The sequence below is a fragment of the Borostomias antarcticus genome, assembly GCF_949987555.1.
Source record: "Borostomias antarcticus genome assembly, chromosome: 29".
Lineage (NCBI taxonomy): Eukaryota > Metazoa > Chordata > Actinopteri > Stomiiformes > Stomiidae > Borostomias > Borostomias antarcticus.
Genome location: NC_140262.1, coordinates 1,188,131 through 1,200,489, shown reverse-complemented (window position 1 = coordinate 1,200,489; position 12,359 = coordinate 1,188,131). Strand labels below are relative to the sequence as shown.

The following is a 12,359-nucleotide window of genomic DNA, read 5'->3' as shown; positions in this document are numbered from 1 at the left end:
TGTCCATCCCAACTATGCTACTATCAAACCAATGCGCTAGCTACTGTCCATCCCAACTATGCTACTATCAAACCAATGCGCTAGCTACTGTCCATCCCAACTATGCTACTATCAAACCAATGCGCTAGCTACTGTCCATCCCAACTATGCTACTAGCAAACCAATGCGCTAGCTACTGTCCATCCCAACTATGCTACTATCAAACCAATGCGCTAGCTACTGTCCATCCCAACTATGCTACTATCAAACCAATGTGCTAGCTACTGTCCATCCCAACTATGCTGCTATCAAACCAATGTGCTAGCTACTGTCCATCCCAACTATGCTGCTATCAAACCAATGTGCTAGCTACTGTCCATCCATCAAACCAATGTGCTAGCTACTGTCCATCCCAACTATGCTACTATCAAACCAATGCGCTAGCTACTGTCCATCCCAACTATGCTACTATCAAACCAATGCGCTAGCTACTGTCCATCCCAACTATGCTACTATCAAACCAATGCGCTAGCTACTGTCCATCCCAACTATGCTACTAGCAAACCAATGCGCTAGCTACTGTCCATCCCAACTATGCTACTATCAAACCAATGCGCTAGCTACTGTCCATCCCAACTATGCTACTATCAAACCAATGTGCTAGCTACTGTCCATCCCAACTATGCTGCTATCAAACCAATGTGCTAGCTACTGTCCATCCCAACTATGCTGCTATCAAACCAATGTGCTAGCTACTGTCCATCCATCAAACCAATGTGCTAGCTACTGTCCATCCCAACTATGCTACTATCAAACCAATGCGCTAGCTACTGTCCATCCCAACTATGCTGCTATCAAACCAATGCGCTAGCTACTGTCCATCCCAACTATGCTACTATCAAACCAATGCGCTAGCTACTGTCCATCCCAACTATGCTACTATGAAACCAATGCGCTAGCTACTGTCCATCCCAACTATGCTACTATCAAACCAATGCGCTAGCTACTGTCCACCCCAACTATGCTGCTATCAAACCAATGCGCTAGCTACTGTCCATCCCAACTATGCTGCTATCAAACCAATGCGCTAGCTACTGTCCATCCCAACTAGGCTACTATCAAACCAATGCGCTAGCTACTGTCCATCCCAACTATGCTACTATCAAACCAATGCGCTAGCTACTGTCCATCCCAACTATGCCACTATCAAACCAATGCGCTAGCTACTGTCCATCCAAACTATGCCACTAAAAAAACAATGCGCTAGCTACTGTCCATCCCAACTATGCTACTATCAAACCAATGCGCTAGCTACTGTCCATCCCAACTATGCTACTATCAAACCAATGCGCTAGCTACTGTCCATCCCAACTATGCTACTATCAAACCAATGCGCTAGCTACTGTCCATCCCAACTATGCTACTATCAAACCAATGCGCTAGCTACTGTCCATCCCAACTATGCTACTAGCAAACCAATGCGCTAGCTACTGTCCATCCCAACTATGCTACTATCAAACCAATGCGCTAGCTACTGTCCATCCCAACTATGCTACTATCAAACCAATGTGCTAGCTACTGTCCATCCCAACTATGCTGCTATCAAACCAATGTGCTAGCTACTGTCCATCCCAACTATGCTGCTATCAAACCAATGTGCTAGCTACTGTCCATCCATCAAACCAATGTGCTAGCTACTGTCCATCCCAACTATGCTACTATCAAACCAATGCGCTAGCTACTGTCCATCCCAACTATGCTACTATCAAACCAATGCGCTAGCTACTGTCCATCCCAACTATGCTACTATCAAACCAATGCGCTAGCTACTGTCCATCCCAACTATGCTACTAGCAAACCAATGCGCTAGCTACTGTCCATCCCAACTATGCTACTAGCAAACCAATGCGCTAGCTACTGTCCATCCCAACTATGCTACTATCAAACCAATGTGCTAGCTACTGTCCATCCCAACTATGCTGCTATCAAACCAATGTGCTAGCTACTGTCCATCCCAACTATGCTGCTATCAAACCAATGTGCTAGCTACTGTCCATCCATCAAACCAATGTGCTAGCTACTGTCCATCCCAACTATGCTACTATCAAACCAATGCGCTAGCTACTGTCCATCCCAACTATGCTACTATCAAACCAATGCGCTAGCTACTGTCCATCCCAACTATGCTACTATCAAACCAATGTGCTAGCTACTGTCCATCCATCAAACCAATGTGCTAGCTACCGTCCATTCCAACTATGCTACTATCAAACCAATGCGCTAGCTACTGTCCATCCCAACTATGCTACTATCAAACCAATGCGCTAGCTACTGTCCATCCCAACTATGCTACTATCAAACCAATGCGCTAGATACTGTCCATCCCAACTATGCTATTAGCAAACCAATGCGCTAGCTACTGTCAATCCCAACTATGCTACTATCAAACCAATGCGCTAGCTACTGTCCATCCCAACTATGCTACTATCAAACCAATGTGCTAGCTACTGTCCATCCCAACTATGCTGCTATCAAACCAATGTGCTAGCTACTGTCCATCCCAACTATGCTGCTATCAAACCAATGTGCTAGCTACTGTCCATCCCAACTATGCTACTAGCAAACCAATGCGCTAGCTACTGTCCATCCCAACTATGCTACTATCAAACCAATGCGCTAGCTACTGTCCATCCCAACTATGCTACTATCAAACCAATGTGCTAGCTACTGTCCATCCCAACAATGCTGCTATCAAACCAATGTGCTAGCTACTGTCCATCCCAACTATGCTGCTATCAAACCAATGTGCTAGCTACTGTCCATCCATCAAACCAATGTGCTAGCTACTGTCCATCCCAACTATGCTACTATCAAACCAATGCGCTAGCTACTGTCCATCCCAACTATGCTACTATCAAACCAATGCGCTAGCTTCCATCCCAACTATGCTACTATCAAACCAATGTGCTAGCTACTGTCCATCCATCAAACCAATGTGCTAGCTACCGTCCATTCCAACTATGCTACTATCAAACCAATGCGCTAGCTACTGTCCATCCTAACTATGATGTAGACAAACCTTCAAACTGCGAGGCGTTCCATCCAGCGGGAGTTTTTGACAATTGTAGACTCAGATATGTGACGGCGCCTGAGCTTGACGCGCTTGTACTCCAACCAAGTAATCCACAACGTTTCGATGAATGTCAGTATAACAAAGTTTATTTTAGTGCGAGATCCATACTTTGAGGCTCGTTGCAAACAAATAATAGATCAAACTTCTGTCCGTAGACTAAACCAAAATAACAAGGCCGTGTAGGAACCACTATGAGCTTAGCGGTCAAAAACTGTATGATACCGCCATACCTGAGTTCCCTATGCTTCCTACCCCCCAAACATTTTAACCATGAAACGGGGAAAGCCAAACAAAAAAGGGGCGTGTCCAATTGACATTCCTAATTGACTCGGCATTAACCCCTTAATCAACAAAACAAGAAGGGCATGCAATAGGCTACAAACTTTCATATTCTTATTCTTATTTAGACCATATACACATTCAATATTCAAAAATAAACACTTGGCACATAAGCCCTTAACCTTAAACTAAAGTAGGAGTACGTTTGGCTCCAACATATGATGCTATCAAACCAATGCGCGAGCTACTGTCCATCCCAACTATGCTACTATCAAACCAATGCGCTAGCTACTGTCCATCCCAACTATGCTACTATCAAACCAATGTGCTAGCTACTGTCCATCCCAACTATGCTACTATCAAACCAATGTGCTAGCTACTGTCCATCCAAACTATGCTGCTATCAAACCAATGTGCTAGCTACTGTCCATCCATCAAACCAATGTGCTAGCTACTGTCCATCCCAACTATGCTACTATCGAACCAATGTGCTAGCTACTGTCCATCCCAACTATGCTACTATCAAACCAATGTGCTAGCTACTGTCCATCCATCAAACCAATGCGCTAGCTACTGTCCATCCCAACTATGCTACTATCAAACCAATGCGCTAGCTACTGTCCATCCCAACTATGCTACTATCATACCAATGCGCTAGCTACTGTCCATCCCAACTATGCTACTATCAAACCAATGCGCTACCTACTGTCCATCCCAACTATGCTATCAAACCAATGTAATAGCTACTGTCCATCCCAACTATGCTACTATCAAACCAATGCGCTAGCTTCTGTCCATCCCAACTATGCAACTATCAAACCAATGCGCTAGCTTCTGTCCATCCCAACTATGCTACTATCAAACCAATGCGCTAGCTACTGTACATCCCAACTATGCTACTATCAAACCAATGTGCTAGCTACTGTCCATCCCAACTATGCTACTATCAAACCAATGTGCTAGCTACAGTCCATCCCAACTATGCTGCTATCAAACCAATGTGCTAGCTACTGTCCATCCCAACTATGCTATGAAACCAATGTAATAGCTACTGTCCATCCCAACTATGCTATCAAACCAATGTGCTAGCTACTGTCCATCTCAACTATGCTACTATCAAACCAATGCGCTAGCTACTGTCCATCCCAATTATGCTACTATCAAACCAATGCGCTAACTACTGTCCATCCCAACTATGCTACTATCAAACCAATGCGCTAGCTACTGTCCATCCCAACTATGCTACTATCAAACCAATGCGCTAGCTACTGTCCATCCCAACTATGCTATCAAACCAATGTAATAGCTACTGTCCATCCCAACTATGCTACTATCAAACCAATGCGCTAGCTACTGTCCATCCCAACTATGCTACTATCAAACCAATGCGCTAGCTACTGTCCATCCCAACTAGGCTACCATCAAACCAATGCGCTAGCTACTGTCCATCCCAACAATGCTACTATCAAACCAATGCGCTAGCTACTGTCCATCCCAACTATGCTACTATCAAACCAATGCGCTAGCTACTGTCCATCCCAACTATGCTACTATCAAACCAATGCGCTAGCTACTGTCCATCCCAACTATGCTACTATCAAACCAATGCGCTAGCTACTGTCCATCCCAACTATGCTGCTATCAAACCAATGTGCTAGCTACTGTCCATCCCAACTATGCTGCTATCAAACCAATGTGCTAGCTACTGTCCATCCATCAAACCAATGTGCTAGCTACTGTCCATCCCAACTATGCTACTATCAAACCAATGTGCTAGCTACTGTCCATCCCAACTATGCTACTATCAAACCAATGTGCTAGCTACTGTCCATCCCAACTATGCTGCAATCAAACCAATGTGCTAGCTACTGTCCATCCCAACTATGCTATCAAACCAATGTAATAGCTACTGTCCATCCCAACTATGCTACTATCAAACCAATGCGCTAGCTACTGTCCATCCCAACTATGCTACTATCAAACCAATGCGCTAGCTACTGTCCATCCCAACTATGCTGCTATCAAACCAATGTGCTAGCTACTGTCCATCCCAACTATGCTGCTATCAAACCAATGTGCTAGCTACTGTCCATCCATCAAACCAATGTGCTAGCTACTGTCCATCCCAACTATGCTACTATCAAACCAATGTGCTAGCTACTGTCCATCCCAACTATGCTACTATCAAACCAATGTGCTAGCTACTGTCCATCCCAACTATGCTGCAATCAAACCAATGTGCTAGCTACTGTCCATCCCAACTATGCTATCAAACCAATGTAATAGCTACTGTCCATCCCAACTATGCTACTATCAAACCAATGTGCTAGCTACAGTCCATCCCAACTATGCTACTATCAAACCAATCCGCTAGCTACTGTCCATCCCAACTATGCTACTATCAAACCAATGTGCTAGCTACTTTCCATCCCAACTATGCTACTATCAAACCAATGCGCTAGCTACTGTCCATCCCAACTATGCTACTATCATACCAATGCGCTAGCTACTGTCCATCCCAACTATGCTACTATCAAACCAATGCGCTAGCTACTGTCCATCCCAACTATGCTACTATCAAACCAATGCGCTAGCTACTGTCCATCCCAACTATGCTACTATCAAACCAATGCGCTAGCTACTGCCCATCCCAACTATGCTACTATCAAACCAATGCGCTAGCTACTGTCCATCCCAACTATGCTACTATCAAACCAATGTGCTAGCTACTGTCAATCCCAACTATGCTACTATCAAACCAATGCGCTAGCTACTGTCCATCCCAACTATGCTACTATCAAACCAATGCGCTAGCTACTGTCCATCCCAACTTTGCTACTATCAAACCAATGCGCTAGCTACTGTCCATCCCAACTATGCTACTATCAAACCAATGCGCTAGCTACTGTCCATCCCAACTATGCTACTATCAAACCAATGCGCTAGCTACTGTCCATCCCAACTATGCTACTATCAAACCAATGCGCTAGCTACTGTCCATCCCAACTATGCTACTATCAAACCAATGCGCTAGCTACTGTCCATCCCAACTATGCTACTATCAAACCGATGCGCTAGCTACTGTCCATCCATCAAACCAATGTGCTAGCTACTGTCCATCCCAACTATGCTACTATCAAACCAATGTGCTAGCTACTGTCCATCCATCAAACCAATGTGCTAGCTACTGTCCATCCCAACTATGCTACTATCAAACCAATGTGCTAGCTACAGTCCATCCCAACTATGCTGCTATCAAACCAATGTGCTAGCTGTGTGTGTATGTCTGGATGTGTTTGTGAGTCTCTCAGGCACATGCTTGAAAGCTTACAATAGAGGTAATATTGGATAAACATACATAATGTGTTTTATACTGTGTCCAACAGGACTCGAACATGATGAAAACATATTTCAGATATTTAGCCAAGTGTGGTTGCATCCTACACTACTTGCTGATATCGGAATATTGAACCACTTCCTGTTATGTAGAGCACTGATAACAGCTCCAGAAACTACACAGAAGTCAGCTAATCAACATGATGGGGGATTTCATGTGGTTACACTTCTTACACTGCCCTAAAATGTCCTAGAGATAAAGTTGATAGATGCTCAGCAAACCGGGGCTTTGGGTCAGTGTTAGGATCAGTATCAAGATCAGTTTTGGGGTCAGTGTAGGGTCAGGGGTAGGATCAGTATTAGGGTCAGTGTTGGGTCTGGGCTAGTTTAGTCTAAGTTACATTTCCAACATGAGTGTGTGGGGTTAGCAGCTTTCATACTATGCCCATATATTCATGTGAAAATTGTCTTTCTGCCCAGTGCCCAAACCTCTCTGCTTAGGTCTCTCCTGAAGCGCTGCTCAAACCTCCCCTTGTAAAGGTCTCGCCGTGTCTGCAACATCAGTGAGTATGAAGTAGCAGTAGGCTACCAACTGCTTTCAGACCTTTTTCTCAACTATGGTGGCCATTTTAGAACATCCTCAGGATTCAGATGTCGGATATCACCTAGATATTGTCAGATGTCACCTAGATATTGTCAGATGTCACCTAGATGTGTCAGATGTCACAAGTCAGACGTCAGGTATCAGATGTTGCAGTAGATATCAGTTGTCAGGTATCAGTTATCAGATGTCAGGTATAAGTTGTCAGATGTCAGGTATCCACGCCACAAACCCCACAACTCGGCCCCTGAGTGGGCTAGAGACACACGGTCTTCACCGGTGGGTGCAGGTGGGTAGCCCAGAGAGGGGTACACTGTCCCCGACTGGCTCTGACCTGAGGGGGCGGAGTGTCGCCACCACGCCACTATCCACGCCATGAACCCCACAACTCGGCCTCCGAGTTGGCTTGACAACATACTAGGACTCTGTTTCCATCAAAATGAATGGAGGTGAATGGCCAGCCCGGCCGCGTTTGGGCAACCCGTGGACCTGCTCTGTGATATGAATCTACTCTAGAATTGAATGGGTTGTTAGTTGACCCATGCTACAGCTACAGTACCAGAACCATGCTACAGCTACAGTACCAGAGGTGCAAACCCATCACAGATCAAACAAATGACCTATTTTGGATTAAAAACGGCTATTTTCACCTAAAGGTGACAAGTCTGCAGCCCTGAGGACACCCCTCCACTGAGTTTCATGAAAATCAATCTGGTAGTTTTAGCGCAACCTGGTCTAGAAATGAATGGAGGTGAATGTCCAGGCGTTTGGGCGTTTCATGAAAATCGGTCTAATAGTTTTTGCTGAATCCTGCTAACAAACAAACAAACCAATAAACAAACGCAAATACGCCACCAAAAACCTTATTTTATGGATTAATCTGTGTGGAAGTTAAGTTCTTCATAAAAACCTACAGGTATAGGAACAGAAAAAAAGAAAGAAAACAATCTTTAACTCAACTAGAGTTTTCAGCTGAGCTGATTTTTTTTATTCAAATGAAAACAGTGATCACTTGACAATGGAGTGCAGTAATACATTCTCAATATACAGCATTATATATGTATATTAGTTGAGAAACCAATCAGAAGTAGAGATACCAGTGACCATAGGGTCCTCTCTGACCTTATTGGTTAACCCCCTGCTCTCGCCATAGGTCCTCCTCAACTTTCATCACTACACTGTCCAAGCCAACTGGAAAGAGATACAGACATTCTGGCGAATGCTGTAGCAACCTATGCCTATTCCATTGATTTGTCAATCCATTGAAGACACGGTTAATACCATTTTCTCCGGGCTTTGGAGTTAATACACCTGCTCTGTTTCGGCAAATTTGTGCTCACTTTACCAAGAATGCAATATCTCCTTTGGAGAGCAATTCATTGTAGCCTACACTCAATTTTTGACATGCCCCCATTTGGTTATACTGTATATATACTTGTACTCTCCCATACACTGGTGGTTTGCCATTGAACATGGTGCAGCGATGGGGGCTAAGACTATATGATACCTCAGGAAAAACCTCTAAAGCCCATAATACAGTAGCTGTCACGCTCCACACTCAACTTGCATAGGACGGTCACCTCACACTTGTACCCTTCTGCCTTAGCTTACTTATGTACAGTAATTACTGTTCACTCCTCAATCGCCTCATCTCCTTCTCGTTCTTTTTGAACAGTAGTGTTGTAAACCGCATGCACAGTCTCAATATTATATTGGAAGTTTGATTTGTATGTGTACATGCTTCAATAAAGTTCTAAACGCTGAACCAAACTTGCCTTCCCAACCAAACACCCTCTCCTTTAGAGACAATCCTCGAGACATACAACCAACTGTCACATTCGTTATGAGCCCGGGCAACACACAGTAGTGTCACAGCATACAAGGAGGAAGCAGGAAGATAAAACTCCCATGAAGAAGAAAACTAAGGAAAAAAAGGTCTATAAATATAGTCCAACAACTTTTAGAGTAGTGAATCAGCAGCACAAATAAAGTCCCAAAAAGAAGTTCCTTCTCCTCACCAGCAAACTCCACAACAACCCCCCCCCCCCCCCCCCCTTTGTATTAAGGCACCAGGTGGACAGTTGTTAGCTTGTTTTTGTTTCTTCTGGAGAGTGGTTGTTTAGTCTGGAGAGCGGATTCTCTCACGGTTTGAGCCCTCCGTTGGGGCGGGCTCTGTCTGAGGGGTTACAGTTTACATTCAGCCCTCCCTGAGTGTCCGGGATCGAGGGCCACTCAGGTGTACTCGGACTTGCGGATGTAGTTCGAGGGAACGTATCCCCTCCGTCCGCCCGCCTCGCCCAGCCACCATTCGTTGTTGCCGTTCATGTCCTGGAACTCCAGGATACGGACGCGCTGATTGGCCGAGATGCTCAGCTCGTTGGCGCAGCGGGCGCTGAAGGAGTAAATGGCGTAGTAAATCTGAAAGAAACCCCCCCAAAAAAACATTTTGTATAATTAGTGTCAATATTGGAACATTTTGCAATCAACACTGACTCTTAGGTGTGAGGTAATAAAAGGTAATAAAAACCATAGCAGATTTATAATTCAACATAATGAAGCACCTAGAGTTGTCTGACTGTACGTACCTGATGGCCATCCAGTTCTGACTCTGGCTCAGGCTCTGGTTCGGGCTCCGGCTCGATATACTCATCCCGAGAGTAGGGAGACTTCCTCTGGCCAGCACAGTCTCCATTCCGCCGCTGATAGGAACTGTAGGCCGTGTTCGATTGGCCGTGCCTCTGTGAAACGCCCAATCGATTGTTTCTGAGCGAGGAACAAGAGTCCGTCTCCGAGGAGTCAGACAGCTCCCTGTGATTGGTTGAGGTCGCGTGACTCGAGTCAGACGAGTCCCTGTGATTGGCCGAATGCCTATAGGCAGAGTCTGTACCGTCCCTGTGATTGGGTGAGTGTCGGTATGCCGGGTCTGAGTATTCCCTGTGATTTGATAGGTTCCTAGCGGAGGAGTCTACCGGATAGCTGTGATTGGAAGAGTTACGGTTGGGCGACGGAGCGTCTCTGTGGTGGGTTTTGCGGGGGAGATCGGCGTCCTGCGTGGGGCGTGGCGAGGAGCTGCTCGGGGGCGGGGCTGTGGAGAAGCTGACCGTGGCGGTCTCCTGGTTGAAGGTCAGGGTGCTGTTGCTGTTCTGGCGGGAGAAGACGGGGGAGGAGCCACCGTAGCCTGACTCATTGGAGGACTGACTCTCAATGGAGACATCCGAATGGCTCCTGCGTGGGTTGTAAGGTTTCAGAAAGGAACTGTACACAAAGCCCTTGGTCACTGCAGGAGAAACAAACAAACAATTAGAGCAGCTCAGCAATCACAGAGCATAGCACCAATCAATCAATCAATCAAAGCTTTATTTGTATAGCGCATTTCATACCCAGAGGCAACACAATGCGCTTTACAGAGAACAAGGGAGGTGGGCATACGACCCACTCTCTACATATTCCAGAGGGAAGCAAAAAAACAGTAATCACCCGGGGGCCAGATAAGTGAGCTGTAAAAATTCTTCCCTGACCCCTCTCAACAAGGCGATCGAGCAAGCTCCAGGACTCCACCACTTAGCACAAAGACTAATTTTTATACTAAAGCTTAAATATTTCTTTCGATTTTCGATCATTTAGTAAAGGTTTTTTGCTCCATCGACACCTCGGGTCAAACGGACCCAGAGCGGCGCATTTAGCTAGCTAGCTGCTCACCCCCGTTATCGATGAGCCAGCGGTTGTTGCTGCCCATGGGGTCCTGCTGTTTGATGACCCCGACGATGTCACCTTCCAGCACGGACACGTCTAAGTCCTGGGCAGCGTTGAAGTTCCTCTCTGCCTGGAACAGCTTCTCGGGGCCGTAGCGTGCGAGCAGCCCCGTGCGCTGTTCGTCCGTCTGCAGGATGTAGTTGGGCTGAGGGAAAGAGACCAAAAAAAAGGACCGCCATAAGTGCTTCAAAAACTACACTGGGTGCCATTTTACTAATGGTACACATCTGTGATTCATAAATATGCATGTTGAATCAGTGAAACAATTTCCTAGCAAAATCACACTTTTTTTAATACTACTCGTGAGGAGTTTGACATATCAAAGCTTTATTAGAGAACATAGAAGTGTTTTAGAAATGAGGCCCCTGCTGGTGGGAAGTGGAACTGTTCACGGACCAAAACGGGAGTAAATGTATTGCACTTATATAGCGCTTTTATCCAAAGCGCTTTACAATGACTTCTCATTCACCCATTCACACACACAAATGGCGGCAGCTGCCATGCAAGGTAGGTGCCTGCTCATAGGGAGCAATTTGGGGTTCAGTGTTTTGCCCAAGGACACTTCGACATGTAAACAGGAGGAGCTGGGATTCGAACCGCCGACCCTACAATCATTAGACGACCCGCTCTACCACCTGAGCCATAGCCGCCCCGAGTCTAGAAACTCCACTCACCGGCCCCTGCAGCTGCTTCCTGGAAGTCTGTTTCTCCAGGGTCTTCTTCTCGAAGGGCTTGCGTGTGGAGGTGGCAGGGGGCAGGTTCTCCGGGCAGAAGCTGAAGCTCTGGAGGAGCTGGAGGACACGACCGTACTCCTCCTGGAACAGAGCGACCAGATTCCCTTCTGTGCTCCCGATACCGGACAACTGATATACGAGGTGGAAAAGAACAAAATAACTTTTAGACAACGAAAAGGACACTACTAACACATCTTCACATTCACCAGCACACCTGCGCGCACACGCACACACACACACACACACACACACACACGTCAATACATTAGAATATGTAAACTTTCCACTGAACACTGAGCGGGCAACCCACACATAAACCCAGAAGTCGCAAGCAGGCGGGAAGTAGGGCTGCTCGATTATGGCAAAAATCATAATTACGATTATTTTGATTGATATTGGGATCACGATTATTTAACATGATTATTCATTGAATTTTTTTTTTTATCAAAAGTTTTTTTATCCATAACATATCAAATTATACATTGACTTTGATAACAATTAATTTATTAAATGTGGACACTGGCTTTTCTTTTTAACAATGTTC

At 45.5% G+C, this 12,359-nt stretch overlaps 1 protein-coding gene across 2 annotated transcripts in view; it reads right to left on the bottom strand.

Annotated features, from left to right (window-relative positions):
* Window positions 1–8,433: 8,433 nt before the first annotated feature.
* Window positions 8,434–12,359, bottom strand: part of dnmbp (dynamin binding protein) — a gene marked incomplete at its 5' end in the record, with an annotated part of 40,870 nt that continues 36,944 nt past the window's right edge. For both annotated transcript variants that reach the window (XM_084459750.1, XM_084459751.1), the window contains 4 exons: window positions 8,434–9,746; window positions 9,914–10,605; window positions 11,028–11,226; window positions 11,756–11,944. In XM_084459750.1, the coding sequence (XP_084315876.1) occupies window positions 9,561–9,746; window positions 9,914–10,605; window positions 11,028–11,226; window positions 11,756–11,944 (1,266 nt within the window). In that variant the 3' untranslated portion in view covers window positions 8,434–9,560. The remainder of the gene's footprint in view (window positions 9,747–9,913; window positions 10,606–11,027; window positions 11,227–11,755; window positions 11,945–12,359) is intronic.